We start from the raw sequence: 14,028 nt of genomic DNA, 5'->3' as shown, positions 1-14,028 counted from the left end.
CCTCCCCTCCCCTCCCCTCTCCTCTCCTCTCCTCCTCCTCCTGCCCCGCGGACCCCGGCGCCCCGCCGGGGTCACGCAGCCCCCATGGCCCAGCCGGCGGCCGCCTCCCGCGCCGCCTCGCAACTGCCTGCCGCGCGGGGGGGGGGCGGCATGGGGCACGGGAAAGGGGAGGGGCTCCCGCCCCACAGCCAATAGCGAGCCGAGGAGGGGAGACGGGAGGCGGAGTTCTCGCGAGAGGTGGGGGGGGGGGGGGGGAGCGAGGCCCCGCCCGCGTCCGCGTCCCCGTCACGGCGCGGCGCCGCCCCGCAGCTGCCCGCCGCCATTTGAGAGCGGGGCGGGCAGCGGGGCCCTGACACCTGCCCCGGGGCGCCGCTGGAGCCGGTGGCCATGAGTGAGCGGAGCGGGGCGGCAGGGTGTGGGGGGAGGCAGGCAAACGGAGAGGGGTCCGGGGAGATGGGGGGGAGCTTCTGTCAGCTTTCGTGTGCCTGCCGTCTCGCGACAGGCGGCGGGTGTCGCGATAGTCCTGACTGCTGTAAACCTAGCAGGTCGGTGAGGCCGCCCCGAGGCGGATTTGGAGTCAAAGCCCAGGGGAGGCTGGGCTGGGCGGGAGTCTTTGTTTTGGGTTGGTTATCGTGCTGCCCAATTAGGTAGGGGGAGCAATTAGCGAAGGGCAGGAAGTGACGGGGAGCGAGTCCGTGGTGGCGGCCGGGCCGTGTCGGTCACCTGCAGCCCCACAGCCCTGCGGGGGCAGCCCAGGGTGTCACCGCCACTAGCAGCCTGCCTGCGAGCAAAGGGATGCATGGGAACTGCCCTGCGCCGAACGTCTTTGGTTCACTGGTATTTAATTTCTAAACGCTCGGGTTAACTCACGTACGGAGATATCTTTTAGGATAAGACAACCGTTCTGCCTGTGATCGGCAGCCAGTGGGCAAGAGGAGAGAATTGTAAATGCCACAGGTCAGGGCCGGTGCCTCACCCAGAGGAAGCCTAGCCAACGTTTGGGGCTGTGATTACAATGATGCAAATAACGAGCCTCCTTCCTGAGGCATGTATCCTGCACAAAAACAGGATGTAGCTTGAGGCCCGCTTCACCTTCAGCGCTGGGAGGGCAGGTGGCTGCTGCCCAGTTTGTGCGGCCTCGTTCCACACGTGTCTGCCCTGGCTCATCTGCTGAGAGAAGGAATGGAAACAGCTTTGCAAGAAGGGGATTTCTTTTTGTCTTGTGTCAAAGCGCAAAGAAGGATGAACACATACCTTGCTTAAAAAATGGCAGTGATGCAAATTATCCGAGGTGTTAGCTACATTGTAGTCAATGCAAAATGTGCTCCCAGATCACAGAGAGGTCTGAGAGGCTTTGGTTGTGATGGCTGGAGAATTTGTGGCCTGTGAATAGCGCTAAAGACTGCCCTTCAAATTCTCTTGTAATATGGATCTGATTAAATCAATGTCTGTAACGGTTTAGTCAGCTATCATGGAAGGTCAGGTTTTGTGTGTAGGACTTTGTAGCCCAGCAAGAACATGAGACCAAAATTGAAGGAGAAATAAGGCGCAAGCAGAGCAGATCCTTAAAAGCAACACAATATGATTCCTTTCTACACGATATGAAAAAGAGCTCGAACTGCCAAACCCAAGTGAATATATTAACTGCCTGTGATAACGCACTAGTTTACTGAAGGACTTGACTTGATACCTCAAGTACATAAATATGGAAGTTAAAATGAAAACTTGAGTTGATAAATATTAAGGAATTCACATTGTGGATATTTATAGGAAATCTGTATGTGCCAAATGGTGATGCTTTTGGTAACACACAATTTGCAGAAAAAAAGTTTAAAATGGTTGTGCACCGTGCATACATGAAGCTTGCTTACTCAAGCTTCTCTGTCAGGAAGCAAGACTCAACCTTTCTGGGACCCTTCTGCATAGCAAAAGTAAACAAAATGCTTTTCTGCTACGTATGTTCCTCAGAGTAGAGGGAACAATTAACGAAATTACCAAATTAAAATATCTGGGGAGGTTAGGCTTTGAAGAAAGGTCAGGGGTGCACATAGGCTCTTCAGAGAGGACGTTAGCTTCCCCCCACATCTCGGTGCATGTAGATGGGATGTCCTTGATACGCTTGTAAATCTTTGAGGGTAATGGTGAAATTTCCTGTATTGGAAATATCCTTTTTTCTGCTACGTACATGGGCAGTGGGAAAAGGTCAGTTGGGGAAAACATGAAGATTTCTTTCAATTTGGCTAAAGATCCTATGCTATGATTTGTAAAGGAGCCTAAGTCAGAAAACCAATCTGAAGCAAGTTATTTTGCCCTGTATCTCAGTTGTTCACTGACATTTTATGCTTGCAAAAATCTCTCCTTCAGCAAATGTCCCAGCTAAGAAATAGATTCTCACAGAAAATTTCCTGAAAAAAATATCAAGCTTTACATTAATAAGGCGCGTGTCTTTAATAAGCCTCTATCATTAGTGTCTTATTGCTGAAGAACTTATCAAGGAGTTGAAATAGATTTTCTTTTCAGTAGAAAACACACAAGATTTCTTAAAACAAAAACTTGAAGAATGAAGAGTCTGAGTCTTGACATGTAATCTATCAAGAATAAGTCCAAGAAAATGAGTGTAAAGTGCGTTGAAAATGCTAGCATGTGTAAGCATTTTGCAAGTTTAGGTAATTTCTGCTAACAGCTACTGCAATTAGAAGGCTGGTATTTTAACTATGCTGTCGGTTCATTCTCTTGGCCAAGTTGCTCTCTTGCTCTATCCTGTTGAAAATGACGTATTTTACAACTTCATTCCATGCAATGATTCTTGTGTTCATTTTTATACATGAAGAAAACACAAGCCTTTGGGTGTTGGAATTTTCCCACAGTAATTTTCTCTATGCTATCAGTTTTAGCTCTTCCCTTTCTCTGCTGACTTAATTCATCAAAGTATTCAAGCCTACTACATGTATAGTCCTTTGGCATTCTCTTTTGTGTTGGATCTATACTTCTCAAATATCAAATACTTTGCAAATATCAAGTACTCTCTTCATGACACATGATTTACTTTCACTTCCTAGCTGTAATCCATGGTCTGAACAGCAATTAAAAAGAAGGAAAAGCAAACAGAATTTTTAGGGTATATGATTTTTTCCTACTCCTTGAAGACAACATAGGTCTAAAATGTCAATTATGGCTGTTCGAGGAAGAGGGGAAGGTTGTATTCAGCTGCTTCAAACTTAGAAAATATATCTCACACAGCGGTTCTCTCTAAAACAGGCAATAGTGTGAAAATAATCCATTTCTAACCTTTAGAAATGAGTTGCACAATTGAGAAAGCCTTAGCAGATGCGAAAGCACTGGTGGAACGGCTAAGGGAACATGACAATGCTGCAGAAGCTCTTATCGAACAGACTACAGCTCTTAACAAGAGGGTTGAAGCAATGAAACAGGTTTGTTTTTCTTCTTTGTTTACTCCATTAAAATCAGCTTGGAAACACATTGCTTAAGACATTTTTGTGTGATACTGTGCAATACAGAATCAGTATTGTAATTTGTTATTCTTTAAATACCATACTAAGTATTCCTGTTGTGGGTGCGACTGTCATCGAAAAATAGATGGCTTATAAATTTCGTGTGATCCTGCAAAGAAGTTTTGCTTGCTACTCTAGCTTAAATATTGAAAACTAGTGCTTATGTGAAGAGCACTGGTAGGAATGGGGTTAGTATCCTACAAACCATTGTGTGGTAACTCGTGTTTTGCTCTTCTGTGAAATACCACCTGTTTTATTGATTCAAACATGTAGATTTAATCATACAGAGGTCTGTCATAGGTCCTTCTGTTCAGAATACTTCCATCTTTTCACTGTCTCCTTTTCTTTTAAGTCAGCCTTTTGGGCATATTTGCTATTATTTCCATTCCGATGTTAAGCTGTCTGAGGGATATAATTAGGTCGAGTGTGACTTTCAGTAGAGAGCTTTGCGAAAAACATAAAGGTGTCTGCTGTCTTTCCATTTGGAAGTTCAGCCTGTCATTTCAATTTCAATCCACGTTAATGAGCCTGTAAAATAATAAAACCCTGCATATCGGGGTTGGAACTAGATGATCTCTAAGGTCCCTTCTGTCCAAAATCATTGCAAGAATGTGATTCTATATGCTTTATCCCTGCAAAACTAGTCATGCAGAGGCTTCATAGCTTAGGAGTGAGTATTAAATCTACCCACTTGCTGAGAGTCAGGATTTGTTCATTTAGGTCCGTGTGACTTGTGCTCATACGCATGCTTTAGGGAATTGGGAAGCTGCAGAGGTCAGGACCTCATGGCTTTTCTTTACCACCTGTGTATCTGTTCTAATGACCTGATGGCAAACTTGACCTGCACTAACTGCAGGTCATGCCCACTACACAGCTCTGAGGTATCAAATTTTTTGATTTAAAAAAAAATTAAAGCAAGTTTTAAAGCAAGTGTTTCTAAAGGGTAGTAAGTACATTGGCAGTACTGCCAGATGTGGTTTTGTCTGTTTTATATAATTAATTAAAAACAAGCATGTATTTTGTTGGTTACAGACTTTCACTGACATTTTATAACTGGTTCTTAGTGACTTGCTGACTTTTTTTTTTTTTTTTTTTAAATAACTAGTACCAAGAGGAAATTCAGGAGCTCAATGAAGTAGCAAGACATCGTCCTCGGTCTACATTAGTGATGGGTATCCAACAAGAAAACAGACAGATTAGGGAATTGCAACAGGAGAATAAAGGTAAGACTAATATACTATCCTATTCAAGTTTGAGCCTGCACCTGTCTAATCAGTGAGATTTTCATCATTGATCAAGTCCACAAAATTTTTTTTATAGGAGAAACATTTTCTTCTAAGTTCAACTTGTCAGTTTAACTGATCATAATATAATCAAATATGGAGTCCAGATGTCCCACCACTGGGACCAGGATTTAAAAAAACAATTGTGGAAAGCAGTCGTTTCAGTCCTTATCTAATGTTGAGTATAAGGAGATACAATTACAGTTTCTAAGTTTCTACAATGTTAGTATCTATGTGGAAATGTGTTTCCATTCCTTAAAAAATAAATAATAATAAAAAAAATAAATAAATCAGGAGCTGTCAGGAAAACTTAAGGTATAAGTACACTAGTATAATTCCTTCTGCATTCCATACACTAGGAGCATACCATTCTTCCTGGAATTCCATGGGCACTCTAAAATATTGTGCAATGATCTTGAGTCAATGATCTCAACTTGTATGGATCTTGTCTTATCTCAGGAATTATTTGTCCTTTTGTGAAGCACAAAAAAAAAATGGGGAACAAAATTGGCCTCAAAGCACTATTTTCTGTTTTTCTTGTTGTCTTTGAGCTTGGTTCATAAGAAGTTCTGCTTTGGAAAATTTTAGCTGAGGTAGCCCTGAACTGTTTAGTACTTTTAATCTAAGCCAGACTTAGTATATTTTGAACATGGGCATTTTTAAAATTTGTATTTTACCAAGCTGCAAATTAAAACAGATATGTAAACTTCTTTCCAATTAATGTACAGGGCTGATTCTAGCCTCTATAGTAAAACTCCTCAGCTACTCTTAGGATGGTTTACGTAAGCTAAAGGGACTGAAGTCAAATCAACCAATAAGACTGTTTCTGACTGAAAAAGAATTTTCCTGGGCAGTCACCACTGAAGAAGTTTGCAGAGACTATGGAGGTTTTGTGGTGGAAGGAGACGTGATGCGTCAGGACAGGACAGTCTGTTTTCTCAGGCTGAAGTATTTTTGCATTTTGTTTCACTCCTCTGTAAAACTAATTGAATTTTAAAATTCCATTGGTAGAACTACGCACGTCTCTTGAAGAACATCAGTCTGCTTTGGAACTCATAATGAGCAAATACAGAGAACAAATGTTTAGGTTGCTTATGGCAAGCAAAAAGGACGATCCAAGTATAATAGTGAAGTTAAAAGAGCAACATTCCAAGGTAATAACTTCATTGGGCTTTTTTTTTTTTTTTTTTTTTTTTTGTAATGGATCAATTCAAAGGTTATGTTGCCTCAGTTTTTATATCATTGTACTAACAAGTTCTAACCTTTACAGGCCAGGTAATATAAACAGGAAACTTGATCAGTCTAATAGGTTAGCCTTACCAGCTGCTGATTTATGTAAGCTTTTATCAGGTAGTACTTCATTAGTGTATCTACTTAATGTACTTAAGTTTTGCTTAGGTCTTTAAGTCAACCGATCTGTTACAGTTGCAGATACCAATAGATCTCAGTAATATTGAGATTTTTAGACTGTATTTAACTTAGGCTTGTGACTCCAACAAATAATTAGTAAACCTGTGCTTACTGGAGAGAATGGGGGAGGGAATAAGTTTTAAAAACTTAATTTTCACACTTTTTTCCGCTAAATGTCTAGCAAATTAAAAATCCAAGACTCAAAAGAGCTTTTATTAATTTTTTAATAATTATATTATTTTTTAATATATAGTTTAGGCTTTCTATGTATTTTGTCAGGAAAATTTGTGATTCTAGATCACTAACAAATCTAAACTGAAGCTTTTTAGCAAAGGTTTTCATTTTAAATATAATCATCAGCACTACAACTGCATAGACAAACAATAGTTCTAAATGTTTGATTACCTTTAACCTCAACAAACTAAGTCTGAAAGGCAGAGCTTGGGTCAGCATACTGTGAGAACAGTTTAGGATTTTGATCTTCTTATCTCTTTACAGAAGCATGCCCATGTAGTTAGCTCCACCAAAATCAATAGGACTACTTAAATTATTGTGAATTTACCAGATGAGAACTGTATCTTTAACATAAGCCCCTTAAAAAAAAAAAGTATATATCCTTTTCAGAGGTTACCTTGATATATATAGAGAGATATAATTTGTAGCCTCAGGAGTGACTTTGGTACTTAGACAAGAAGGTCAAATATCAGTCCTGAAATGGACTTAGAAAATCATTTAGGAACATTTTTTTTAATGGATTATAAGCTTGGAAGTAAAAAAACAAAAAAAAACAAAAAACATTTGTATATGTGTTTATATATATCTATATCTATATATCTATATCTATATATATATATTTAAGCAGGAAATTTATGCTTCAACATTTTGGTTAAATCTGACCCCACAACAATGCCTGATACAGAGGATTTATTACTCTTTCCTGACACTTAGGATTTCTGGAATTTCATTATTTATGCTTCTAATCGGTCTTCTCATTCAGTAAGATTGAACAATCTTGAAACAGTCTTTAAATGCTGCTTTTCATATTACCTAAAATATCCATAATACCTAAGGAATGAATTTCAATGTTACCAGTAAACACTGTTCTGTCAAGTGGCAGCTATTAACTTCAGTACCTACTTGCAAAATATTATTTAACTCACTAATTTCTGCAGATCAGCAAGCACCTCCTTTAAATAGAAAAATATTTTTTAGCAGTCTTATGTGCATGAGAAAAGTTTGTGTCACTAGTAAAGACCCTGCACAAACTGTGCTGTTTGAATTTGCTCAACTGAAATGAGGACTGGAATTGTGTGTTTGTTTTCTGTGAAGAGAGAGACTAACATGCAAAATAAAAGAGGAAATATAAATGTTTATAGATGTTTGAAGCTATGTTCATAAAGAAACTCCTATGTTGTGTTGTTTGCTCTTACAGCATCTAACTTGTTCACATTTGGCTTCCAGAGGAGAGCTTTACAGTTTTGTGTTAGCATCTGGTCTCCGGTTAGTAACTTTGAAACAAGCTCTAGCTCATACTGATTGAGAGGCCACATCAACTAGCCAAAGGGGAAGCAGGGAGGACAGCAGTGTATGTAAAAGCCACTAACTCCTTCCTAATCCTTCTCCAGGAAGGATTTGCCAGCTCATTCTTTTACTACTGACTGCAGCTTCCTTTGAAGCCAAAACTTATTCTTAAAAAACATATACTGAAAAGCAACTTTTGTTGAAAAAAATGTTCTATACATTCACCCTCATTGGAAATTGAGAAGAAAATAAAGATGTACGGCAAGGTCCTTCTCTCCTCCCCCCCCCTTCCCCTCACACCCATGCTGCAAGTGAACACTGAATGAACAGCTAAACCACAGCTTTGGCAGCTGGAACAGCAGAGAAGGGTGGAAGGGGCTGATGTTCATTTTTAATGAAGTATGCTTGCTTTGGTCAGATACTCTACAATTCCAAGAATTTTTTTTTTATAGTTGTTTCTGATAGCTGAAGGGCAAGCTGATCATCTGCTAGCTGTGTGGACCTCCAGTCAAATTTATAATGTAAAGGTGGGATTTAATCCATCCTGTTTTTAGGTATACACAGCAGTTTTCAGTCCTCTTCCCTGGTAATAGTAACTGTTGTGAATTTTGCAAAGGTCAGACCAGACATGAAAAGGCTGTTAGTAGATTTGGAATAAGAAACAAGTAGAGGAAAGGAATGAAAATAAGGTCTTTGGAAACAGCATTACAACATTTAGCTTAACTGAACAGCAGTGAATGCCAAAGGTATTTTCTCTAGATGTACAGGAGAAGTAGGTAGGGACCCTTTAAGCATTTCCTGTTGGTATGTTGGCCAGGGAGAAAGTAAAACATCACCCAAGTCAACAAAGTCAGTAGGTTAGATATCAGTTCTCTGCAAACAAGGAAAATTATCTAAAATTTAAGTTTGTTTGCAAAGGCTGTTATGCCTGTGTTAATGGCTCCTATCACCATCAACAGTGGAAAAAGATTATAAACAGAACTATTGTACTTTTTTCCTCTACTTGACTCTGAGTAAGATGCAGTAGTTCTTTACAATGGGAAAGTGCCCTGCCAGTGTTAATTCACAGACACAAAGAGGTCAATCAGGATACAAGCCCATTTCTTACAGTTCAGCAAGGACATGGACCTCTGGAGTCCAAATCCCAGATCAGCTGAAATTGAATTTGAGCAGAAGTACCTTAGGTAAGAGCTAAGGACAGATCTGAGTTTCCTAGTATATGATGTAGTAATAAGGATAACTACTTTGCCTGCTCTTTTTAAGAGACAAATGCCTACCCACAGGCTGGTACTGGCTGAACCAGGCTTGGGACCAGCTTTCACATAGGTGGAAGGAATGTCGCGTATGCTGCTGTTGTTAAGTGAAGTTGGTCTTTCTGCATATCCACAATGATACACATCTCCTGCAACACCAGAGATTCTTGCCAGAACAAGCGCATGGCTCACCTGTAGCCATCTCGAAGGCATGGAAGTTGCCAAGGGTATAGTCATTTAAGCATATTTTCTTTTATAAAACTCTCAAGAGGGAACAGATTTATTTAAATGAACAGGACTGCAGTAGCCCTTCATGCTGCAGAATTAGAACTTCTTTCACAAAGCTAGGTCTGCATTCATATTTTTATTAAGTGTCAGAGCAGTTAAAATGCACATTTAATGCTTTGCTTATTTTTAATAATGCAGTAAATAGATTACTAAAAGTGTCGTATTATTTATATGGCTTAGGAACTACAAGTGCATGTGGACCAAATTACAGAAATGGCAGCAGTAATGAGAAAAGCAATTGAAATTGATGAAAAGCACGGCTGTAAAGAGCAGGAACGTATCATTCAGCTTGAAGTAAGTATGAAATCCAAACAACAATGGCACAATAATGATTTCTCCTTCCCCCCACATTAAATACTTAGAGGTGACTGTAACACCTCAAAGAATTCAGGGTACAGACCTCGATACAGGGAAACTTGCTTATTTGGAGAGTTAGGGGAGCAGGCTACTGCTACCTCGTGTGTTCATGCAAGCTTTAATATGTATTCCAGATCTCTAAATCACACACTTCATTCTGACCCTACAGTTCTATCTGTACACAAGTCTTGGACAGTCTTTCAGTATTTAGGGCTTGAGTATTGTCTCATGTACTTAATGCCAATATTAGAGGGCAGAAAAAAGACAGTTTTATGCAAATACTTGACTGATTCAGATAATTAGGTTAGGCATAAGAATATGTTCAATACGTGTATCAAAGTTTTAGGGGAGCCATACCTAACATTAGGCTAGCCTTCACTATGGTACCATCTTTCCAAAACTACTAAGCAAATAACTTTCTGTATTCTTCCGGTAGCTGCATTAAAATTACCTGTCTAAATCAGTAACTTCTGGGATTTGTTTCTCTTACTCTGGTCATCTGATTAATACTCAGGAAGATTAGAAAATCATTATTTCCTCCTTGGCTTTTCCTGGCTGCCTTCTTGTAAGACATTGTAGAACTATGTTATACATCATTAATAAGCAGGGAACTGGGTACAGTATTTGCAGTGTTGCTACCAATTATATACAAATCACTTTTAAAGTCTAGACTGTTCTGTAAAGGGTTCTTTTCTTTCTGTTTGTAGCTCTATAGGAATCTTGCACGTGAAACAGGTTGCTTTGCATGCTGCGTTTTCAGTATAGTCTGTTTTATTGTAAAATGTTTTTGGTCAGACAGTCTTAGGACCAAATATTTTTGGTCCTATTGTTTTGAGTGTAACTGAAGCTCATCCATTAGAGCAACAGAGTAAACATTATCACTGTTACTGAGTTACTGTATCACTCAGTCACACTGCTATTTTGTTGCACTACCATTGTTGGGTGGAGTGTTAAGTACCATTCCATCTCTGGAAGTAGTGATTTATATACTGACTTTTACATACTGACTTAATTATTAAGACTGAGTGTAAATACAACTGAGTGAAATACAACTTCATACTAGTAAGAAACTAGGCTGCAAGTAGATATGCACAAACACAAGATTTTTAAGGTCTTATTTTTAATTTGTTTTATATAACATCTAAAACCTCATGCTTTTGGAAGACTTCAGGGTTTCTTATCATTACAGGGTCAGTGCTATTGCATTTTGACTAAGTGCTAATAAGAGTTTATTATGGAACAGAGTTCATGGAAAGTAGGCTTTTTTTGAAATGCAACATTTGCATTTAATTATCCTTTTCTTACACTGTGTGGTTTGAGCTTTAATTTGACGTTTAATGCCTGTTCAAAAGAGCATACATATGGGTCAGACCTACTCTTCCTAGTTTTAGAAGGTAACATGACACTACCTACAAGTTGATATTTTAATCCTTATACACATTTGGAAAGGGAGATTATTAATATAGTTATCCTGACTTCCTTCTTTCTGGAGTTCTATAATGTCTTTTTTTCCCTCTGGTTATAGCAAGAAAACAAAGGCTTGAGAGAAATTCTTCAGATAACTAGAGAATCATTCCTGAACCTCAAGAAAGAAGATGCATCAGAGAGTACATCTCTTTCAGGATTAGTAACAAGCAGTGATTTGAGCCTGAGGAAAAGCTAAAGACTATAGAAGTCAACAAGCTTTAATTGCACACTTTACAAATGGAATATCAGGGGTCACTTGTCAAGCACTTGTTACTGAATAGGGCACCAGCAAGATAATGTGTCTTGAACTTCAGTTTAGTGGCTTTTTTACCATGTGAAATACATTCAAAGGGGTATTCTATAAAAACCTTAATGACAGATTAATTGCCATAGATCTAACTTCAGTAGGAAATGGATTAATGCACTTACCAAATTAGGAATTATTTTTATATGAAGTTATTTTGCAAATAAGACATGATTTCACATAGTTTATATAAATTACTGCATATACAAAACTTCAATGCACCTACTATACAATAAAGACAATTTAATGTCTCATCACAGCATAACTGAGTATGCTTTGTGCACAATCCATATTGCATTTTTCCTTTTAAATTTTTTGAAATTTGGAATTTTGCAACAAGCCTGTTTAATGGAAAGGGTGAGTAGGCACCATAAAACTTAAACATTTCTGTTACTTTGCCACAGGGTATCCCGCCAGTTTAAACATAAGCAATGCTTTTGCCTTTGTTCAGTTTTCTTAAATTAAAAAGATTTTTTAAGAGATGCATCCTTAATTATATCTTCAAAATATGAAAAGAACTGTTCTTTTTTGCTTTCTGGAATACAAACAGTATAATTCTGGATTAACTATTTACTTTATGAGAGAGAAAACCAAGCTCAGTTCTTTATCTGTAGAAGAGTTCTATCTACTAGACAAGTCCCACAGTAGTCCCATCTACTTCTTGGATTGCCTTCCCAAACTGGGAAATAGCAATCTGAAAGCACCCAAGCCATAGCAGAACAAAGGTAGTTGGGGGAAGAAGGAAGGAGCTGTATGGCAGACTTGGCAGTCTGCAATCAATAATTACTGCTCCCATCCCCCCTCTTTTTTTTTTTCCCCTAAGGACTAAATATTCAAGATCTGTTTTCACTAGGAACTTTCAATGTATTACACATTTACAAATAGACTTCTCACTTTTAATCCTAAAATATCAGTAGATATAAAAATTAACTGGCACTTCTAGATCAAGGCACAGCTTATGTTGGATTCTTGTTTGAAGCACCAAGAACATTTCTAATATTGATGTGTATCATGACTTTTTGTCTAACATGCTCATGTATTCTTTAATTGGAACACAGACTCGAAGCATAGTGAAAGCTTTCAACCACAGAAATTGAAGAGCTACAAACAGCAAGCACAGTTGAGTATTTTGTCCATTTAATATCTCACCTAGCAAAATGAGTTGAATTCCTTATTTAATCAAATTCCATTTTTAGTTGCAACAGTGCAGAAGGAATTAAACACTTTCAGTGTGTCAGTTTTAAATACAACTTGTCTCAAGATAAATGCACCAAAAGGTCTAAGACTGAACTTTCAGTTCCCAGTGAACTAATTTATAGGGAGCCTAATGTTTTTCTTCTGGTATTGTCAAATGCCTTCCCATACTGCTTAAGAGAAACAAGTGGAGTGGTGGGAAAAAGCATCAAGCTGAGAATAAATGCCAGTTTTCAATTAGCTAATGCATATGCCAGGAAATGCAGTTATAAGAAGAGCTCAGAACAGGCAGATAAATCAAGCTCTCTAACATTGTACAGCATTTCTTGTAACTGGAGAAACTGCTATTTCTCCTTCCAGACAGAAAGCATCTTAACATGTTTATAGGTTTAAGAATATATGGGGGACATTAAGTGCATGAAGAAAAAAGTTTTAGCTCTTTCCAAACTTGGGGGAAGTGGGGGTTTTTCAGACCATTTTATCTCAAGCTCAAAATATAGTTGTCAGCTGTTACCTATAAAACTTTGCCAATGCTTATATCATTTAGATTTTGCATTTCTGCTGTAGCTTGCAAGCTGGTGACTTAGTAGAAGCAACATCTGTTTCAATGGAGTGTGTTTTGTTGTTGCAAACTTGGAAGAAGATTCGGTTTCAGTTAAGTTCTTTTTCTATACATGTCTTTTCAGCCATTGACTTGTATCAAGGGCACTTACATCCATTTTACACTGAACGCAGTTTCATGGCTGACCTTCTGGCTTGTCTTTCAAATACAATCTCCAGAGTATATAGAAGAGAAGGGTTGTTAGTCTGTGGCAGTTCTTTAGGGTTGCTCTATTGTGAAATAATGCTTGATTAGTGTTTATTTTTGTAATTTAAGAAGTGACTTAATTTATCTACTCCTAGTTTTCACCTTTCATACATCTCTTCTTCCATTCCCCTGACCTGATCACTTTAGGATTTTAAAGAGCCTTCACATGGTGTGGAGTGACTATTTTTCATTGCAAACCTGTTATTTTTGTAATGCTGATAGCTTGAAAAGAATTTATGGCTAGAATTGTGTACTGTACAGTAAACTTATTTTATCAATAAAGTAAATACAATAAATATGGATGTTTTCATGATTATTTTCACAAAGCAAGATACTGGATCTGAAATAAGCCGTGTTAGTATCATCTAAGAAAGACACCATTTTGCTTTTCTCTCATGAATTTATGCTTTAAAGCAGGCAAGCCCATTTCTAGTGCTTTTATTCATGTTCCCAAATAGCAGGGAAAAAAAGAGTTCCATTTTCCAAGAGAAAATGGATGGTTAACAATCAATCAGCTCCACGCAGGTAGTTACTCATTTTTTAAGTGAACTACTGGAACTGTTTAATACAGAAAAGCAGTAAGAATAAGCAAAAAACAGTCCACAGAGTTTTGATTTTTGTATCAGAACAT

At 38.5% G+C, this 14,028-nt stretch overlaps 1 protein-coding gene across 2 annotated transcripts; it reads left to right on the top strand.

Annotated features, from left to right (window-relative positions):
• Positions 1–250: 250 nt before the first annotated feature.
• On the top strand, positions 251–13,693 carry FGFR1OP2 (FGFR1 oncogene partner 2). Of its 2 annotated transcripts, none has more exons than XM_027450025.3 (6): positions 251–391; positions 3,295–3,431; positions 4,618–4,735; positions 5,807–5,949; positions 9,448–9,561; positions 11,150–13,693. In XM_027450025.3, exons 1-6 carry the CDS (start codon positions 388–390, stop codon positions 11,285–11,287), a joined length of 654 nt encoding a protein of 217 aa, XP_027305826.2. In that variant the 5' UTR covers positions 251–387; the 3' UTR covers positions 11,288–13,693. The 2 variants fall into 2 exon arrangements, with proteins under 2 accessions (XP_027305826.2, XP_038029813.1); XM_038173885.2 differs by lacking the exon at positions 251–391 and adding an exon at positions 709–837.
• The last annotated feature ends 335 nt before the right edge of the window (positions 13,694–14,028 follow it).

Source organism: Anas platyrhynchos, chromosome 1 (assembly GCF_047663525.1).
Source record: "Anas platyrhynchos isolate ZD024472 breed Pekin duck chromosome 1, IASCAAS_PekinDuck_T2T, whole genome shotgun sequence".
NCBI classification, from domain to species: domain Eukaryota; kingdom Metazoa; phylum Chordata; class Aves; order Anseriformes; family Anatidae; genus Anas; species Anas platyrhynchos.
The sequence above is the reverse complement of the archived record's forward strand: the minus strand, read 5'-3'. Positions and strand labels throughout refer to the sequence as shown.